Genomic DNA, 20,718 nt, shown 5'->3' on the forward strand with positions numbered 1-20,718 from the left:
CAAAATTGACGAAAATTAGATTTTTAGGGCATTTGATTAAGAATTACTTAAGCTACTTGGAACATTCACCCAATTTTTTTAATGTTACAATTAACGAGAGTTATAGCACAATTTTCTTTTGATTGAACTGAAAAAATCGATAATAGTGTGCAGTCAGAGTGGACCATATGCTTGTTGTCAAGAGAGTTGAAAAAATGTGTATTGGTTAAAATCCAATAAATGAAATAGTTTATCATCAAAATGTGATACGTTTCTAAATCGTATGACTCCCTAACGTATTTTCTGATTATTATTGATCAAGAAAGCACGTGAAATTCCATTTTATTATGGTCAATATCGTAGTTTACAGATTATCGTGTTGAAGCATATTGTGGCATTTCGCGTGCAGACAGAGTGGACCATGTGTCTCTAAGAAAAATAGTTGAAATTACTTTATTCTTCATAATCCTTTCCAAATCAAAATATGTTTGTTTAGTAACTGTTGGGCATCATATTGAAATGTACCAATACCCGTTTAATGAAGAAATTGATTTTACCGAATATTTAGGAATTGTGTACTTGGTTCACTCTGTCTGAACGAATTTTAAAAAAATGCCAGTCTTCTGAATAAATTATTATGAACTGTGTAACTACAGTATTTCAAAAACGTACCGAACTATGAAAATACATTCAAAAGTTGTTAGCTATTAAATGTTCAAGTTAAAAATTCTTAAATAGCTTATTAATTGACTACCCTTTATGTGATATTGAACTGTTGTACTTGGTCCACTCTGACTGAACATAAAAATTGAAAATGGTAATCAACAGTGTAATAACAAAAATATCAAATTTCAAACTTTCTGCTCACATTATACACTACTCCTATTAACTGTTGTCCTACTTGTGCATTATTTTTTCATCAAATATGTAAAAACTTGAGTGTGAACTGTTGTTGGTTGAAGATTTTCCAAAAACCGTTCAGTCAGAGTGGACTAAGTACAATCAATTACTAAGCAATTTCTCGGTTTCAAGCTTTATTTTACGTTTTTTCGTGATCAATACAGAGCAATGCTGCGATGAATAGTTATTAAGATTTATGGCAAAAAAATCAAGAACATTTGTTGAAAAACTCAAAACTTATAGAGTTGCAAACTTTAAAGTCGTTTTTTTAGAAATTAAGTAAAAGGCACATGGTCCTCTCTGACTTAACGCCGACCATATGAGACTCGGCCCTCCGGGCCTCGGATCGAAAGTCGGTTTTTCGAGCGATATTTATACCCTTCTTATGGGTGTAAGAAGGGTAAAACGCGTATTTTAAGGTCCAAAATCGTGAGTACTCTTGGGGCAAAATGCGCCGGCCTTCACCGTAACTCCAAAACAGCCGTTGGTGTTTGAATTTTGACTGCAGTAACACAGAGATGAAAATCAGAACCTTTCAAATGTGCATTAATCGCGTAATTAGCTGCCGCACTAACGTCGAGTAAACGCCGTGATGCATGCAACCAGGGATGCCAGGTCAATTTTTGAAAAATCTGGATGATTTAGGAAGATTTGTCTGGAAAAGTCTGGATTTGCGTGAAAACCTTACAAAATCCGGGCAAAAACCTTACAAATTCTGAGCAAAACCTTACAAATCCGGAAAACAAATGTCTGGATCTTCCAGACTTTTGTCAAATGAGACCTAAAAAATCTGGATAAATCCAGATAAATCTGGAAGGTTGGCAACACTGCATGCAACACCCTAACCACGTTATTCAGAAGGCCGGCTCCACGTTATTTCTTGGCGTGTTACATTTAGCGGCGCATTTTTCCCGTACGGGCAGCGCGATTTACCCCGAAAAAATGAAAAACACATTTTTGATCATCAATTTTATCAAACTTTAATCACATTTTTGATCAACAAACATATCAAACTTTAGAGTGCCAGCAACTAGAAGGTTCAGCCTATTGGACGCAATGGCTTAATTTCCCCAACAGGGGAGGAAGAAAAAAAACTAGAATAGGCATTATTGTGCGTTTCAAGACTAAAATCGAGTCAATCCTTAGGGGGCGCGTTATACCCTGATCTCCCCTAATCATGTGCTTCTTTGAAGTTATAGTTATGTTTTTTTTTCCTTCGCTTTTTTAACTCAGGGCATGTTCCTACATTAACTATGATTATCAGCCTACCATATTAGAAATGAGAATTTAGGGGCCCAGATGCAAAGGGGTGTAAGTGACCATTTTGTCGATTCTCAGCTGAGCATATCAAAAAATTCTTCAAATTTAAAGCATTTAGGAAGATTAATTTTACGATAATTAGAAAAAAAACTACGATAAATCGGAGAAAATTGGGTTATTTTGAAACTCCATACATTTTGTATGGGATGAAAAATTGATGAAAAAATTTAAACCTCATTTACTCCAACGTGGATTTTTGTCACTTACAACCCTTTGCGTCTAACTCCCTCAATTAATGTAATGAGGATCTTGACATAGCTACAGCTTCTCAAAAGAATCAAATCGCTCGTTCCAATCACTGCGTATGACATCAAATCAATCTTTCTTAAAAGAAAGCTCCGCCTTTCACTTGCATGCAACATTCAATATCAGCTTCATTTATCCCCCAAACAAGCTCTCACCTCATGCTTTCACCTTTCTCCAACAGCTCGCATCTTGACGCGCAACTTCGTGGTACCGTTCCTGCTCGGTCTCAAGTTCAACCTGGCTACGCTTCTCCCGCTTATCTTCGGTGGCCTAATCCTCCTCAGCAAAAAAGCTCTCATCTTGGGCAAAATCGCCCTGTTCGTATCGGGCCTGTTCGGCTACGGTAGCATTTTTACGCCCGGAATCGGTTACGGTCTGGGGTATCCCTCGACGTTCGGCGGCGGTGGACTTGGAGGGTACGGTGGCGGATTCCACCACAAACCGTTCCGATATAGCGATGCGTTGAGTGATAAACCGGACTGGGAAAGCCATCAGCAGCACCACCATCATCATCATAAACCACAAAGTGATTCATTGCATCAGAGCTATTACGGCGGGGGCTCGTCATCTTCGTCGTCATCGTCGTCGCCATCGGTGTTAACGCAAGCGGATGATGTAGGTGGAGTGAGTGGAGGTTACTATAAGAAGCAGGACAAGTTCTTGAACTTGGACGAGAGGCTGGAGGCGCAGTCGTCGACGCTGGTGGACAAGTTCTACGACTATGAGAAGCAGCAGATGATGAAGGATAGAAATTCTAGGCTGTTTGAGAGAAAGTACTACGAAGCGGAACAGGCAAAGGAGAAGGACGCTGGCAATGGCAAAGGAAAGGGTACGAAAGGAGATGGATACACTTTTGTCACTGTGGATAACGAGGAGAGGAACGAACGTTCACTGCCAATGTCAAGCGGATACAGGAGCTTTGCTTGGAGTGAAAGCTAAGGTGGTCTTCGGAAGTGATATTCATAGTAAGAGTTAAGCCAAATATTTATTACCAAACGTTTCTGTAAATTATAAGAATTAGCTTTAAAATATAGTAATAAGTACTTTCAATAAAAATTACGACTTTCATTACATGTAATTACCATAACTGGCAGGATGCATTGACAGAGCCTATTTAGAATTATTTATCGTCATGACAGATTTGGGGATAAATTCAAAGATATTCAACAAGCTGTGAGGATGCATAAAAAAATGTGGGGAATGTGTATTTTAAATTATATTATATTTTATCACATTGCTCAAAAAGTTTGTAAGGGCTACTCATTCACTTTTGCGCGAACAAATCGTGAACTTTAAAATTGCTTGTACATTTTTTGACTTTCTCGTGAACTAAGTGTACTGGAAAGGCTATATGTTCACTCCAAAAATGACTTTTTGATAGAAGGCTCGGAGCGACGTGGCACATATACCAATCGACTCAGCTCGACGAATTGGGGTGATGTCTGTATGTGTGTATGTGTGTGTGTGTGTATGTGTGTGTGTGTGTATGTGTGTGTGTGTGTATGTGTGTGTGTGTGTATGTGTGAGTGTGTACAAAAAAACTCACATCACTTTTTGGCAGTAAACCTCAACCGATTTTAATGACCGACGGTTCATTCGACGCGGAATCTGGTCCCATTGCTTCCTATTGAAAATGGTTCGGATCGGTCCAGCCGTTCCGGAGTTATGGTCATTTAGGTGTTCCCGACCGGTACCCCAGGAAGGGACTGGATATGACAACGCTACAAACCCATCCATGCGACACATCAAATTACGGCAATTTCGATAACTTGATCAACGGTAAGTAAAAAAATAATCTCGACCATATCTGAACCGGTAGTATCCCGGAACCGGTTCCGGATGTCCAGCAGGAAGTGGCCAAACATAAAAGTGGACTAAACCCATGCATGCGACATATCAAACTGCGGTTTTTCCGATAACCTGATGAACAGTAAGCAGAAAAACATTCTTCAGACCATATTGGAACCGCTAGTGTTCCGGAACCGGTTTCGGGTGCCCCGCCGGAAGTGGCCAAGAACGAAAGTTAACCAAACCCATGCATGCGACATATCAAATAGTGGCTTTCTCGATATCCTGATGAACAGTAAACAGGAAAATATTCTCAGACCATATCTGAACCGGTTGTATTTCGGAACCGGTTCCGGGTGTCCGCCGGAAGTAGCCAAACATAAAATTGAACCAAAACCAAGCATGCGACATATCAAACCGCGGCTTTTTAGATAATCTGATGAACAGTAAGCAGGAAAGCATTCTCAAACAATATCGAAACCGGTAGTGTTTCGGAACCGGTTCCAGATGTTCCGTCGGAGGTGGCCAGGTATAAAAATTAACCAAACCCATGCATGCGACATATCAAATGGTGCTTTTTTATATTCTCTGAACATATCTGAATCGGTAGTGTCCGGAACCGGTTCTGGGTGTCCCGCCGGAAATGGCCATATATAAAAGTGAACCAAACACATGCATGCAACACATCAAATCGCGGATTTTTAGGTATCTCGATTTGTAAAAAAAAGTTTCTGGCCATATTTGAGGCAACCGATAGTGTTCCGCAACCGATTACGGGTGCCCCATCGAAAGTGATCAAATGTAAAAGAGAACGAAACCCATAATTGTGACAAATTAAATGACTTTTTAGGTAACCTGATGAACGGTTAACAAGAAAAAAAAATCATAGACCAAACTTTGGAATACCAACAGCGTGCCGAAACCGGTTCCAGGTGCCCCGACGAAAGTGGTCAAATGTAGAACGGGACCAAAAACATACACGCGCGAAGAACGGTCAGCAAGAAAATAGTCTCAGGCCACATTTCAGACTAACGGTAGTGTTCCGGAACCAGTTTCGAGTGTCTCGCCTTAATCGGCGAAATGCACAAATGAACCACACCCACATGCAGTACATCAATTCGCGACTTTTTGGGAAAACAGATTAACAATTTGTATGAAACTAGTCTAAGACCACATCAGGGACAATCGGTAAGTGGTAAAATGTAAACCGAAAGTGGTAAAATGTGAAATTGAACCAAACCTATGCGTGTGGTACCATAAAACCACGCCAATAATTGCTGTGAAATTACCTGGGTAAACTTTTAATTCGATAAACTAACTATATTTTAGTTTTTGTTTAGTTTGTAGGATTTGTTTTTGGACACAAATCCTACAGATATTGTGGTGGTAAGAATTGATAGCTTGTTTCTTTTACGATTGTTGGCTTCCGAAGTTCACTGCGGTTGATCACAAAACCGATAAGGTTTCGGAAAGCACCAAATTTGAACTTCCGGAAGTAGTAGCTGTACGAGGAGCCACTGCGGGTGTGAGTAACAGCACAATAGGGGCTGTCCATACGAATCTCTGAGGGGGGACGGGGGGGGGGGTCTGGCCAAAGTCTACGGTCCTTACAAATTTCGAAAATTTTGTATGGACGAAAGTCTACGAGGGGGAGGGGGGGAGGTCTGAGATTGCCAATATTGAGTCTACGTAGTTTATGGACAGCGCCATATCGGATCATTCGTATTTACAGAGTATTACACTGTGACATTGTCGAATTCAAAAATGTCGTATTGAAGAGTGATGAAAACGCAGGGTTTGACAGTACATGAAATAGCAGCTTTTTTTGAAAACACAATGATCGATTTGTAAGAACCTAGCCTCAGATCATATTTTAGACAACCGGTAGTGTCCCGAAATCAGTTCTGAGTGTCCCACTGGCAGTGGTCAAATGTAAAAGTGATCTATACCCAAGCTAATCGTGTTTTTTATGTAACCTAATGCACGTTAGCAATGAAATAGTCGCAGACTATTTTTGAGAGACCTGGTAGTGCTCCGAAACCTGTTCCGGTACCCCAACTAACAATCACTTATTTAACAAGCACCTTTACGACAAAATGATTCAGCATGATGCTGAATAACATTTGGATAATTTTCAGGCACAACCTTTGTTCGGGTTTTGTTCACACAAATTTGGAGAAACTATAAAGCATAGTGTTGTGTACCAACTGAACTGTTTGTTGTTAAATCGTTTTACAACTATATAGTAAAGATGTTATTCAGCTTCGGCAAAAAAGATTAAAAATAAATATTTTAACTGGCTTTCTCAGTCTGGGGAACTAGTTTGTATTGCCTTTACAACTATATAGTAAAGATGTTATTCAGCTTCGGCAAAAAAGATTAAAAATAAATATTTTAACTGGCTTTCTCAGTCTGGGGAACTAGTTTTGTATTGCCCGACGTTTCGACCTTGTTTATTTGGCCTTTTTCAAGGGTAAACTAAAATAGAGTATACATTTTTGGTATTACAACATAGAACAGCAAACATAACATAAAACTACACCTACACTGTCTGTCGTTCTTCGTTACATTTATATATGCCGCAATTTTCATGTTGGGCTTCTTGTATGCCTGGATTTTGTAAATAACACTTATTAGGGACATTTAACATTTTTTACCATATACAAAAACTTTGAATATGGTAAAAAATGTTAAATGTTCCTAATAAGTGTTATTTACAAAACCCAGGCATACAAGAAGCCCAACATGAAAATTGCGGCATATATAAATGTAACGAAGAACGACAGACAGTGTAGGTGTAGTTTTATGTTATGTTTTCTGTTCTATGTTGTAATACCAAAAATGTATACTCTATTTTAGTTTACCCTTGAAAAAGGCCAAATAAACAAGGCCGAAACGTCGGGCAATACAAAACTAGTCGTTTTGAATTTCCCCAGACTGAGAAAGCCAGTTAAAATATTCAACAAATTTCCAGTCGAAACTCTCGTCACGATTAAAAATAAATAAAGTTCAAAATTTTTCAATTCCACGAGAGTTTATGATTGGAACTTAATGCTGAGAACATTTATAGTGAAATAATAACTACACATAAATTTACCTAAATCCAGATTCAAACTCGAGACCCGTCGATTGCCAGCCGCATGCCTTCCTATCTGTGCCAACTTCGAGATGATGAATTGCAGCGCTCAAATCAAAACATAAACTTCCCGTGGTTTAATAATTATCAGACTTCGACTCCTGTTCAGCAGTGGTGAATTAGCACGGACATTATGGATAACGATTGAATAACAGATAAATTCAGCTGTTGTTCAGTAAAAAACACGTGTTTTTCATCCTGTACTCTGAGTCGAAGTATGATGAAACGAAAGCGCTTATTTGACTTGTGAAAAACACATTATACAGATACTTGTGCTAATTTTTATATGAACTGAACAAGCAGCAGTAAAAAGTCTTGTTAAAGTAAAGGAATTATTGCGAATCGAATAAAAATCTTATTAAACGCTTGAAAAGTGCTTTAAATTATCATTGTTAATACCAATACGGAAAGTTGAACACTGGCTACCTTTTCAAGTGAAATAGCATTTATCCAGTAATGTGTACAGCATAAGTTTAGTTCAGCTATAATTACTATTATAAAACAACAATTCAGCATGCATGCTTGTTTGCGGCTGGTGATTGTTAGTTGGGACCGCATCGAAAGTAACCAAATGTACCATGCGATGCATTATATCACAGCTTTTTAATAACCTGAGGAACGGTTAACTAGAAAATAGGCTCATACCACATTAGAGATTGCCGGTAGGGTTGCACAACCAGCGTTTGGTACTTCGCCGGAACTACGAAAGTAAATAAAATCATTGCAAGCGATTAAACCCACATACAAACGGACGTCTCACTATATTTACTACCTAACGTTCTTATTTTCAACGGTCAATAAAATATAGCCTAAAATGTGCAGAAAAATCTTTGTCGAAGACCGCAAAGTGATCTGTGATTGTGTAAAAACTTATATCTTAGCTTGTTAGTATCGTCTTGATATTGATCAACCTCCAGTGTTAGTGAAGGTGATCAAGCAGTCAACTGAGAAGTCTGATATTATTAAGCTCTGCTTGAACATAACGTCGCACTATGAGCCATCAAGAAGTTTTAAGTCAATACAGTGACGGCTTTGATAAAATGCTTGCTTTTCTTAAAAAATATCAGGATTAAGGAACACTATGACTTACGTCGACGGAAAGATCTTGAGAACATATTCGACGAGAAAGGCACTATCACCACTAGGTGGATTAATTTGGGTTTTTATACGCATTTTCGTTTACATAAATTTGTGACACAACTTTTGGAAGAGATATAGGAAACGTGGATTGAACTGCCTTTTTTGTAAATTCCACAATAACAATTTTTAGATAAGGGCTTCGAAATATCCAGAAAAATGGCCACTTGGTTTATGGACAGCACCGGAGGAATGTCTAGAATGACTGCATTTACACAAAGAACTAACAGATGAAGCTTGAGACTAGCCCCATACCTAGTGTGTAAATGGATAATACGTTGCGATTAAAAAATACCAGTGCCGACCACGAACGAATGCACGTGAATTTAGGATAGGGAAGGAAGTGATGATGTAAAACTCCCTTGATCAGTCTCCGGAGAGTTGTCAGCACTACTACGGGAAATCGCTAGCAATTTAGACAGGGTAAAGGTGTCAAACGACACCATGGTAAACTCGATCCATTATAGTATGAAACTCACCCCACATATGATACACAGTTAAAAATTGTTACATCGAGTTCGCTGTAACAAAATGACCTCCATCGCTTTCAACACAATTCTTCATCGAATTGTAAATTTACAGGTGGTCTGCAGTATGGAGCTTGCTTACAACTTAGCGTGCAAGAAATTATTTTATGTGAAATCGAATTAAATTAAATGGAAATTTATACGTTCTAATATTTACGTCACGTGTAATTTTCAGAATTTCTTTCTGTGTACATATGATCGATGCTTTGACAGCCCGGGAGATCACACTAAATTATCAGTAATTTTTAGAATCTAGAAAATATTTGACCAGGGGGATATATTGGTCGTGGCCTTCCCATGACGGTGAAAAACTCGTCTCTACCACCGTCACGACATGAAACGAGCATTCGCGTGCTTCATCATGTCATTTCTTAATGATCAAGCGTCATGACGGAAACTTCAATATCGTTTTGAAAATAACATTTTCACCTGGTCCAAGTAAATTCAGGATAGGGTAATTTTCTAATTGTTGCTAAAAATTCGAAAATATTGCACACTTCATAAGAATAACATGGAGTGTGCAACAATAGGCGAGTTTTTAGCTGTGCAACAATTGGAAAATTACCATAGTTATTGTTTTTAACAGATAGAGTGGACATACTTATATCCTTACAGTTCAAAATTGTTACATCGAGTTGGCTGTAACAAAATGACCTCCATCACTTTCAACACAAATCTCCATCGGATTGTAACATTACAGGTTGTCTGCAGTATGAAGCATGCTTACGACTTTGCGTGCAAGAAATTATTTTACGTAAAATTGAATCAAATTAAATGAAAATTTAAACGTTCTAATATTTACGTCACGAGTAGTTTTCAGAATTTCTTTCTGTGCATGATTCTCAAAATCAATTGGGGACTACGAAGGTGGTGATTTTGTTTGCGGTTTTCTGTGAGAAAGTGAAGGAGGGAAGATTTTTTGCTTTTTTTCACTCATACTCCCATAAGAAACCCCGTAGGAAGAAAGAGTGTTTCCCGGCTCATCAACCTTCGCAGTCCCTAATCAATGTATCAGTACAGTGAGTACAGTAGACGTTCATTAACTGCAACATGTTTACGTTTTACTTACCGAATGAAATTCGATAACTGCATCAACTGACAAGCTTCGAAAACTGTCACTTGTTGCAGAATGCAACTAATGTGCAGTCGAAAAACATTGCGTTTCATCAAAAGTACATGCAAAAACACATCGCATCACTATTGACATTTCAGTTTGACGGATAGCGGTGTGATAACTGCAAAATTGTTGCACTTAGCGGGCTTGCTGTTAAAGCGTTTGCACCAAGCGAACGTCTACGGTAGTTGCATTGTGAATATGTATGTCAATATGTAATATCACGCTTCGGCATGAGTACTATATTACTATCACAGTTCAAAATTGTTATATCGAGTTCGCTGTAACAAAATGACCTCCATCGCTTTCAACACAAATCTTCATCGGATTGTAAAATTACAGGCTGTCTACAGTATGGAGCTTGCTTGCAACTTTGCATGCAAGACATTCTTCTATGTAAAATCGTATGAAATGAAATGGAAATTTAAACGTTCTAATATTTACGTCACGTGTAGTTTTCAGAATTTCTTTCTGTGTAGACTCTCTCTGTCATCGTCTCTTGATCCCGTGACATTAATCCTCCTAAGATGTTACGCTAGGTGCACCACGACGGCGTAGTGCACGTTCAACGAACCTCTCTGGGTCGTATTGACCCCAACATCCTATAAGGGTTAAGAGAGGCGCTTCTGAAACAATCGCGTGACACGCGTTGACACTGACGGTTTTCAAGTATTCAACATTCCTATGGTCGCCAAGCTCTTCGTCTCTCCGGAACCACCAAGAAGGCATTGCTTCAGAGAGGGGTGCACAGCGCAACTCTTCCACTTCGGTGACCTCGTCTAGGTCTTTGACCTTCAGAGTCGCCTCATGTGTGAGAGCCCTCAACTCTATTCCTTCGCTAAGGCGGCGCCCTTGCGCTCCTTATCGCGCTTCAGTTCCAGGGTCATCTCGCCCGTACGAGTACGTCTAGCGCACGTTGGCTCGCATAGCCTTCAAGACGTCCGAATACTTCGACTGTTTTGTCTTGATGATGAGCGCGATGATTACACCACAGACAAACAGACGTCTCACTCTACTCACTTCTCATCGTTACCCTTTTTAACGGTTAGTTCAAATATTTTGTAGTTCGCAAATCGCTCGGTCACGGCGCTCGCATCGTTTTTGCTCCTGTTTGACGTTTGCTCACTACTGCCACCTACTGAGTGGTTTGCGTAGCACAGCCTGGTTAGCATTGGGCGATTATGTTTTCGTGACGATGATTTTTATCGCAATTTCTTTCAAGTGATACGTATGTTTGTCTGTGATTACACCTTGGTTTGGCGTCCCTCACTACTTCTACCTGCGGCTTCGACTTCTTCTTTTTCCGCTCTACCTTAGTGCAAGAAGGTCCTCCCCTTAGTTTGTCCTACTCTGTGACTGCTGAGAGCCTACCAACGGTCGCAACCCCTTGCTTCCATCCTTCCGGGACGGGCCAGCCTTTTCAGGCCCACCCTTCCCAGCTTTCCGGGATACCTGGCTGGGTTCCGACTTATGAAGATTGCTGCCGACCTTCGAGGTAAGTATACGCCTAGCCTTGCGGACACCACCGGTGCGGACGGCTGCCTCACCCGCTTCTTCGAGTGCTTTGTCACGAGCAGTCGCACCCGCCGCACTTTTTGGACTGCCTGCGAAAGCGAAGGCCTCCGTCTGGGTAGACTTCGTATCATTTTCCTTCACAGGTTTCGCCGCTGCTTCAGTCTTCGCGAGTCTCGCGTGTTTCTGCTTGGCATCGTCCATCGACTTACGAAGTCGCAACAAGGCCGTTTTCAGGACTATTATCCCTGTTGCCCCAAAAACTCAAAGAACTCCCTGTAGGATATAGCAATGGTTCTACAAACATAACTACATTAGACCATAAGAAGCCCTACGGACAAAAGCCATGCTCACCCAGACTCATTCAATTCAAGTTCTAAACACTTTCTGGAGTACATCGGATCTATAATCGCTCGTTGTATAATGAGTTAGGTTTAAATCTCAGGTAAACACACACGCCTAAAAAAATCATGTAAATTTCCGTCACTCTGGATGCACATATTCAAGCAGCACATATGACGTAAATTTTAACGCCCAAGTGACGTAATTTTCTGTCACTTTTAACTGAATATTTAGTTATATGAAACGAAATGATGTACGATTCACAAATTGTTTATGTCACATTGAACTCAATTTTACATGAATGACGTATTATTTTGCCAGAAGACGTATAAATTTACGTCATTAAATTGTTTTCGTTCTGTGCAATAAATTTACGACACGAGTAATTTTGATTTTTTCGTAGTGTGCATTTGTGTATTATTAATATCCCCCTGAAACCCATCTAAAAAACTCGAAGTTTTCTGAAACGCGCTATAACCCTGGAAATGTCTTGAAACCTATCTGAAACTCCCCTTGAATCCGTAGAAAACAGCTCTTTAACTCCTCTATAACCCCCTGAGACAACCCAAAGGTCTCCTTGAAAGGCCTGAAACCCTCTGATGCCCCAATGAAACCCCCTGAAGTATCTTTAAACTCCTTTGAAACTTCTCCTGAGGCACCGGGAATTTATCTCAAACCACCTGGAACTTTGAAATTCCATGAACCCACTGAAACGCCTTAAAATCTCTATGAAACCCCGTAAATCTACCATTTTTTTTTTTTTATTCAGATGGTTTTATTTAGGCTCATTCGTTTTATACAAAACTTTACGGAGCCGAGAGTCAAAAAAAAAAATGTTATTCTAAAAAAAACAATGTTAATACATTCTAGTAAAAAGTTCTACGTGTACATTTCTTTTTCGGACGCGAGCCAGAGCCAGAACTGGAACCGGATGCGGCGAACTGAGCTCTACGCTGGTTAGCGTTCGGGTTTGTCATCGCATCCTTGATCGCTCTGGCTACCTCTTCTAACTTCTCAATACCTTCTTTACGGCGTACTTCCTTCTCCAAATCCGTTGCTTTATCGTAACTTCTCGACGGCGTTTGTTCCACTTCAAACGTATCCGAGAGGTGTCCGTTGTCGTCCAAAACTTCAATTACTTCGTCCACCCATTCTTCCGAAACTTCCTGTTCTGCTGATCCGCTCGCTTCTCCAGACACAACTTCAGCATAAGAACTGACTTTCGCTTCCTCCTGCTTTTGGTTCTCGTGGATCTTCCGCTTTTGCCGTTGGGGGCAGGTATCCTTTCGGTGACCCACCGCTCGACACAAAAAACACGTATTTTTCAAGCCGTCATAAAAAATTCTCCCTTTCCACTTCCCAATGACGATTGCTGGTGGAATATCTTTTTTTATATCAATATACACACCACGCACCCCATTGAACAGGTGGCCCAAACCGAGCTCTTCGGGAAACTTTTCTCGAACAATCCTCTCGATCTTCCCGAATTCTCCGATTACGTGGGATAACTGGTCATCGGTTAGTTCCGGCGGTAAATCAAACACCCGAACATGCTTCACATTGGTACCTGCGACACACATTCGGACATCTACCAATTGCCCGCTTTCATATACGAATTTTATCGGCTCCGTATTTTTCTGCAGTGATTGCAGCATTGCTTCCAACGTCGTAAATTTTATAAATAAAGAACGATCATGGGCCGTCTTGTACACTGTGTCCATCACCGTCAAATCCGTGTCCAATTTTTTCAGGAAGCTGGCAATTTCCGTCCAAGTGGGGCGCGGGCTGCCCACCGGGAAACGAAATTGAGCGGTGTTAATAACATCACACATTTCAATTATTCGCTATCCGAACGACGACGCAGTAAGCACCTCAGCGTATGAAGCTACGGTGAACGACCGACGAACAAAGCGCGCTTGCAAGCTGCGGCATGTACAGCACAATAGCTGGTAAAAGAGAACCGGAGAACGCGTTTGATTCCGTCTGTTCTCGACGACAACAGCGGTAGAACTGAAATCTACCATTTACTTTTTTATTGCCTTGAAATCTCTTGAAACACCATGAAAACCCCTGAAATGCTTGAAATTTCTCTGAAACGCCGCGATGAACTTTTATGAAACCCCCAAGAAGCCCCGTTAATTCCCCGGAAATCCTCTGAGGCCGTCATGAAATCCCCCTGTAACATCTTTTAACCCACCGAAACTCGCTGAAATGCATTGAAACACTCAGAAACCCATCTGCAACATGCTGAAGTTCCTCCCGAGGAACCCCGTCAATCCCCGGAAACCCACTGAAACGTTTTCGAAACCCTTTGAAACTCCTCTGAAAGGCTCCTGATAGTCTCCTGAAGCACTTCGGAACACTGTGAAATCCATATAACCCTTTCGTGACGGAGCTAAAAAAAGTGAAATTTCCATACAAATTGCTCAAATTTGGCTCTCCAGAACTCTCAGACTTTTTAATATATCAACACTTTTTCTTTGGCATTTGCTAGTGACGAATTTCGCCCCAAATCGTATTCGGAGTTGGCAGCACCCTCTCAGATTACAATGAAACTTTCTGGGTATGTACACCAAGACTAGATAAGCCACTTTGCATACTTAGTTTCTTCAAAATTTATCTGGACTGACTTTTGAAAAGGGCTAAACTTTTTTTATGGATTTTTTAAAAATGTTTTTAATCAAAAAATGACTACTCCTACAAAAAAGTGTTGTATGGGTGATTATCACAAAATAAGTCAAATTTTAAGAAAAAAATACTGAAAAAAATCCAAAATGAGCCCTACACTGAAAAAAATCATTTCTAAAAATTCAAAGTTGATTTAAAAAAAACACCATTTTTGATTTTGATGAAATTTTGTCTCAAGACAGGTAATTATGATCCCTACCAACCGTCCATAAATCACAAGATAGGCACTTTTAAGGAAAAAAAGTTTTTCTAACAAAAACTTTTTCATGTCCAAATTATTATTTTTTCAGTATCTTTTTTTAAAAACAAACTAAACCAGTGAAGGTTATCTAGTAATCTCAAAATGCAATGAAACTTATTGTGTCATATGCGACAATGCAATGCACCCATATTCACGCAGCAGCACTCTAGAAGTACGAAACAATATACAATTAGAACACGCATTTCATACGTGCTGCTGTAATTTCTACCCAAACGTTTCTACCCCATGTTCTTACCTAATATTAGGTAAGGCTATTTATTAGATTCGAACTACCTAATCGAAAAAAAAAACAAATCAAGAGTTGTACCTAAAGCAAATATGAACAAAACAAGAAAATGAATCGGTATCATTCAACGTGTTACTTCTCTTTGGTTATTAAAGGCAGTTCTGAAAAGTAATGGATCAATCGTATAAATCAAAATTCAACAAATTCAAGTGCAGTGCAAAAATAAACAATCCAAAGTGCAACCGTCATAATCTACGGGGCATGTCATTAAGATTGATAGATAAAATTCATTCCATGGGATATACACATGAAATCGACGAATCGATGAGTATTTGTGAGTCATGTCGTGGATTGATAAGTCACAACAGAAGCCCGAATACGAAAAAACGCCGATCGGATGGAAACGACGAAACTATGCAACCATCATTTAGTGGGCAGCAACATCATGATGTTCCAGAACCATGGTATTGATGACATGGGGCATGGTATTGATGACGATACAAAACAAATAGTAAGAGAATTTTTTTGTAGATAATGATATCAGCAGGCCAATGCCAGGAACAAATGATTTTGTTTCTGAGGTTCGAAATGAAAAAAAAAAAACAACAAGTTCAAAAACGACTTTTGATGATGTCGCTCAAAGAGGCTTATATGATTTTTGTAGATATGTACAAAACTGTGAATATTGGTTTCACAGTATTTACACAGTTGCGACCAAAGCATTGTATTTTACTTGATTCTACTGGTATACATAATGTATGCATATGTACTATTCATGAAAATGTAAATTTAATGTTCAACAGTATAAGAACTGCGTCACAAGATGAAATAATACAAAAAATGCTTTGCGATATTTCCACCAGAACAGATAATTGCTTTTTCCGTGCTTGTGAAAAGTGTGCTTGTAATGAACACATTGAAGAGGAACTTACATTGATATTAGAATCAAATGACAAAGAAGAGATTATATTTCAGCAGTGGTTGAATACTGATCGCTGTAATTTAGAAACGATTATTAAACCTGTTGATGAATTTGTTCCGTATCTTGTTGATAAAATTGACAAACTTATAACACACGAATTTATTCATAAACAACAATCATCATTTCTCAGAAATAAAAAAGATACATTAAAGGATGATGAAATTCTTGCGATTTGTGATTTCTCTGAAAACTATTCATTCATAATTCAAAACGCTGCTCAAGGATATCATTGGAACAACTCGCAAGCAACAATACACCCATTTGAAATTTACTATATGAAAGATAATAAACTTGTAAATGTTAGCTTCATTATCATATCGGAAGTAATGGCTCACGATACAGTTGCGGTCCAGTTGTTCATCTCAAAAATGATAGATTTTATGAAACAATTAACGAACTTTCCTAAAATTTATTTTATGTCTGATGGGGCAGCATCACAATACAAAAATAAGAAGAACTTTGCTAGTCTATGTAGATTCCAGTCAAAGCATGCATTAAGAGCAGAATGGCATTTTTTTGCAACGTCCCACGGTAAAGGTCCATGTGATGTTATTGGTGGCACTCTCAAGCGAATGGCAAAGAGAGCAAGTCTTGCTCGAGATTATGGAAATACCATAACAACTCCACGAGAGTTATATAACTGGGCAGTTGTACAGACAGATAAAAATATAACTAAATTAAATTTCTGTTACGTATCCACTGAACAGTACATTAAAATGTCAGAAGATCTCGAAGAAATATATAATAACGCCAAAACAATACCAGGCACTCAGAAATTCCATAGTTTTTTGCCTATTCCTGGCGACAAAGTAAAGGCAAACAGGTATTCTAATTCAGAAGATGAACCAAAAATATTTAGTATGATCGGAAAAAATAGAAAAGAACATGTTTGAAATTGGCTCTAAGACACATATATATATATTTGAAAAATTCATAATTATAAATAATTGTATATTTAAAAGTGCACTTCAATACATATTGCGATCAAACATTACATTTCCTAAGAAAATACATTTGTAATATTTTGAAGTTTTTTATGTATAGGAAAACCCTTCCAAATGATTGAATAAATAACACAAAATCTCCTAGAAAATTGAGTTTCATTGGATTCTGGGATTGTTATGGCCTTCACTGGTTTTTTTGTTGATAACAAAATACACTGAAAAAAAAAATCATTCGAACAAGAAAAAGTTTTTGTTAGAAAAACTTTTTTTCCTTAAAAGTGCCTATCTTGTGATGTATGGACGGTTGGTAGGGAACATAATTACCTGTCTTGAGACAAAATTTCATCAAAATAAAAAATGGTGTTTTTTTTTAAATCAACTTTGAATTTTTAGAAATGATTTTTTTCAGTGTAGGGCTCATTTTGGATTTTTTTCAGTATTTTTTTCTTAAAATTTGACTTATTTTGTGATAATCACCCATACAACACTTTTTTGTAGGAGTAGTCATTTTTTGATTAAAAACATTTTTAAAAAATCCATAAAAAAAGTTTAGCCCTTTTCAAAAGTCAGTCGAGAAAAAAAATAGAAAAATGAGTATGCAAAGTGGCTTATCTGGGCAAGGTCTACACACCAAGAAAGTTTCGTTGTAATCTGAGAGGGTGCTGCCAACATTTGTTCGAGTTGGCGCGAAATCCGTCTAGTACTACTCCTTGTCTTTCGATTCCTAGCCTTGTCCACCTAGATAAATCGAAAATTAAAAATTTGCGACAGATAAAACTTTTTCATGTTTTACCATTTTTGCTCACTTTTTGTTTAACTTGTTGTGGTAAATTTTACACAGAACATAAACAAAAGTTTGTTTGCACACATGCAAGTATAAGTTATGGCTTAATCATCAAAATAATTTACATCGGGAAAACCAAAGACTAAACAGTTGAAAAAGTTACACAAAACAGTTGTTGCTCAACAGCACAATTGTGCTGGTTCGTCACGAAAGGGATAAAACAATATACCACCCTCCTCCCAAAACCCGAAGCTCCATTAAACCTTCTGAAACTTACTGGAGCGCCTCCCCCGCTCGGAAATTCCTGTGAAGCTTTCCTGAATTCACAGATATCTCTCTCCCCTAATCACCTGAAACGCAATTTAAACACCCCTGAAGCTCTCCTGAAAGGCTCCTAAGCTCCCTAGACCCCTAGATACCCACAAACTGATTTAATTTTGGTAATGAATCCAACTAGATAAATATTTCATTTGTGGGTTCATGACCCATTACCCGAACGAAGGTTCATCTTCATGGAATGATGAATTCAAACGATGTATTTTTTGAATTTCTAAAATTTTACTCAATGTACTGTACCCCTATGTCCTCGTTTCCCAAACTTGGCTCTTGCGACACCCGAGTCTATCCTCATCCCGCTTTTCGTAGAACAATCGAAGCGCACCTGCATGTGGTTGGGGGGTCGCGAAACTAAGTTTGGGAAGTTATGGGCCCTATGTCATTGCTGAGACTCTCAGCACCTTGTGTGCCTCGGTTGAACGAATAGATGATTTAACCGATCAAAAGACTAAGAATATCTTGCCACAAAAATTATGACCATGCCGTCATATGACTTGACTGGATGCAACACAGTACTGTTTTAAACATACAAAAAAGTCAGGTACTTTCAGCAGCATCGATCGAAATCAAAAGTAGGGCTACCATCTCCCTTTCTCCTCGCTGCGCAGTCCAACCAAATCGAACCGAAGCATGATCACTCACCTGAATAATTAATTCAGCTTACGCGTAGGCCTCAATGCCTTCTGCATCTTTCTTGTTCAATACGGGGCCCCCAATAGTAGGTACCTACGCTACAACAACTCATTTGTTTACATTTTTCCCATTTCTCCCTTTACCGCGATTGCGATGGTTTTCATGCGTCTCGACAACAGCGTCGTCGCCACCGCCGCGCCGGCCCGATGCAATGATGATCATGTGCGAGTGAGTCTTGAGCAGCTGAGCCCTATCGCGAGCGCATCATCTTTCCCCGGTTGGTTTCGATTTCTAAAACGTTAAGCCTCACGCACAGAACCAAGTGAACTCATTCCGGAAGCTAGCTAGAGAAAGACCGCCGCAGTCAGTGGTAGACGATTTTCCGTCTGCTGATTTCGAGGTCGAATCACTCTCGTTTGCCTTTTCTTCATTAGGCTAATGACTCATGGTTGATGCGAGGGTTCCGCGAGTTCGCCGTTGATATGAAGATCGACTAAATACCGTCGCTTCTTGTTGGTTTGGGAAATTTTGGAAGTCGGTAATTATACGAGTTACTAGAACAAGACCGGTGGCGGTGCTTGATCCGACGCCGCCGTGGAGGTTGTTGCATTTTGAACTCTATAAAAGATGAATGTCACGACAGATTTCGGATACTCGATTGACAGTTCGGTTGCGCAAAACATGCCTTCTTCACCATGAAGTGGCTGCTCGTGATTTCGGTTCTCGCCGTGGCAAGCTCGGTTCGGGTGACGTATTCGATGGCCGTTGATAGCTCCGGAGAAGAAGTGCTGAATAGAACAAGTTCGGTTTCGAGTTCTGCGGTTGAAATTGTGTCCAGCTTTCGAAACTGTTTGGCCGATATTGGCTTTGTGGACTGTGCGAAGAACGTTCTAGTGCGAGTTCTGAACAATGCCATCAACAGCAACGCTGTAGTGAGAGTGACCCGTTATCTAGTGATCAGGAAGAATCCGGACTTTGCTCTGACGGAAGCAGAGGAACGTACTCCGGTAGATTGGCATACGATTATAATGAAGATCCGGGACTTTCTTGATTCTCGATCAATCCAGTTAAGTCTAGTGGCCCCGGATGGGCGATCCTTGATTCCGTTCGGTGCAGAAGCACGGGGCAAGAAGCATAAGCATAAACACCAAGGCGGAATGTATATGATGGGTGGAGTGGCCTTTATGGCGATGATGGCTCAGCTGGTTCTGGGGAAGGTGGCCCTCCTGGCGGCAGTGGCGCTGATCATGGCCAAGATTGCATTGGTGTTCTCGACGCTGGTAAATAACCTTGGTTATCTTTATGGTTCGATAAAATCGTCGCAAAGTCACCGCTGGTGGTAAGCTAGGGGAAGTGCGAACAGAATCAATGACGAGTGCTCTTTGGAACTTTCTTTGCAGAATGGGTTCAAGAAGGCGGCTGCCGCCAGTGGAGGAGGAGAACATGTGGTTTATGAACACTCCGGTCACGGATCAGGCGGAGTAGGAGGAAGCGGCTGGCAGCGAAGTATTGAACCAAAGCGGCAGACGGGTGGGACGGCCGGTGGTGGAGGACAGTGGGAAGATGACGAGAGTGTTCCGTACAGGAGAAGACGACCAGATTACGACTACTCGCTGGACGGAGCTTGATGGGGCTGGGTGGAAGGAACTTATACTGGGTGGAAGGAACTTATAGTGCAGTTTAACTAGTGTAAATATGACTATTATCTACAGCTAGCAGTACGAGTGTACGTCAGTCTGCGAAAACAATCATATAAGTTATGATATTTTAGTGAAGATTCAAATAAATAAAACATAATAATTGCCTGCTCTATAAATGAGAAAAGTTTAAGGTTTTGTTCTGAATACACAAGTTATTATTGT

At 39.7% G+C, this 20,718-nt stretch overlaps 1 protein-coding gene and 1 long non-coding RNA gene across 2 annotated transcripts in view; both read left to right on the forward strand.

The window, feature by feature from the left end:
- The window catches only part of LOC134291985 (uncharacterized), a 32,914-nt gene extending 12,448 nt beyond the window's left edge, over positions 1–20,466 (forward strand). The window contains exons 2-4 of the mRNA XM_062860571.1: positions 2,627–3,379; positions 18,894–19,084; positions 19,522–20,466. Coding sequence (XP_062716555.1) covers positions 2,627–3,379; positions 18,894–19,084; positions 19,522–20,199 — 1,622 coding nt within the window. The 3' untranslated portion in view covers positions 20,200–20,466. The remainder of the gene's footprint in view (positions 1–2,626; positions 3,380–18,893; positions 19,085–19,521) is intronic.
- Positions 6,961–7,202, forward strand: LOC134285714 (uncharacterized). Its single transcript, XR_009996573.1, has 2 exons — positions 6,961–7,024; positions 7,093–7,202. It is a non-coding gene; the product is annotated as an uncharacterized LOC134285714 (long non-coding RNA).
- Positions 20,467–20,718: the final 252 nt, after the last annotated feature.

The sequence above is a fragment of the Aedes albopictus genome, chromosome 1 (genome assembly GCF_035046485.1).
Source record: "Aedes albopictus strain Foshan chromosome 1, AalbF5, whole genome shotgun sequence".
NCBI classification, from domain to species: Eukaryota; Metazoa; Arthropoda; class Insecta; order Diptera; family Culicidae; genus Aedes; species Aedes albopictus.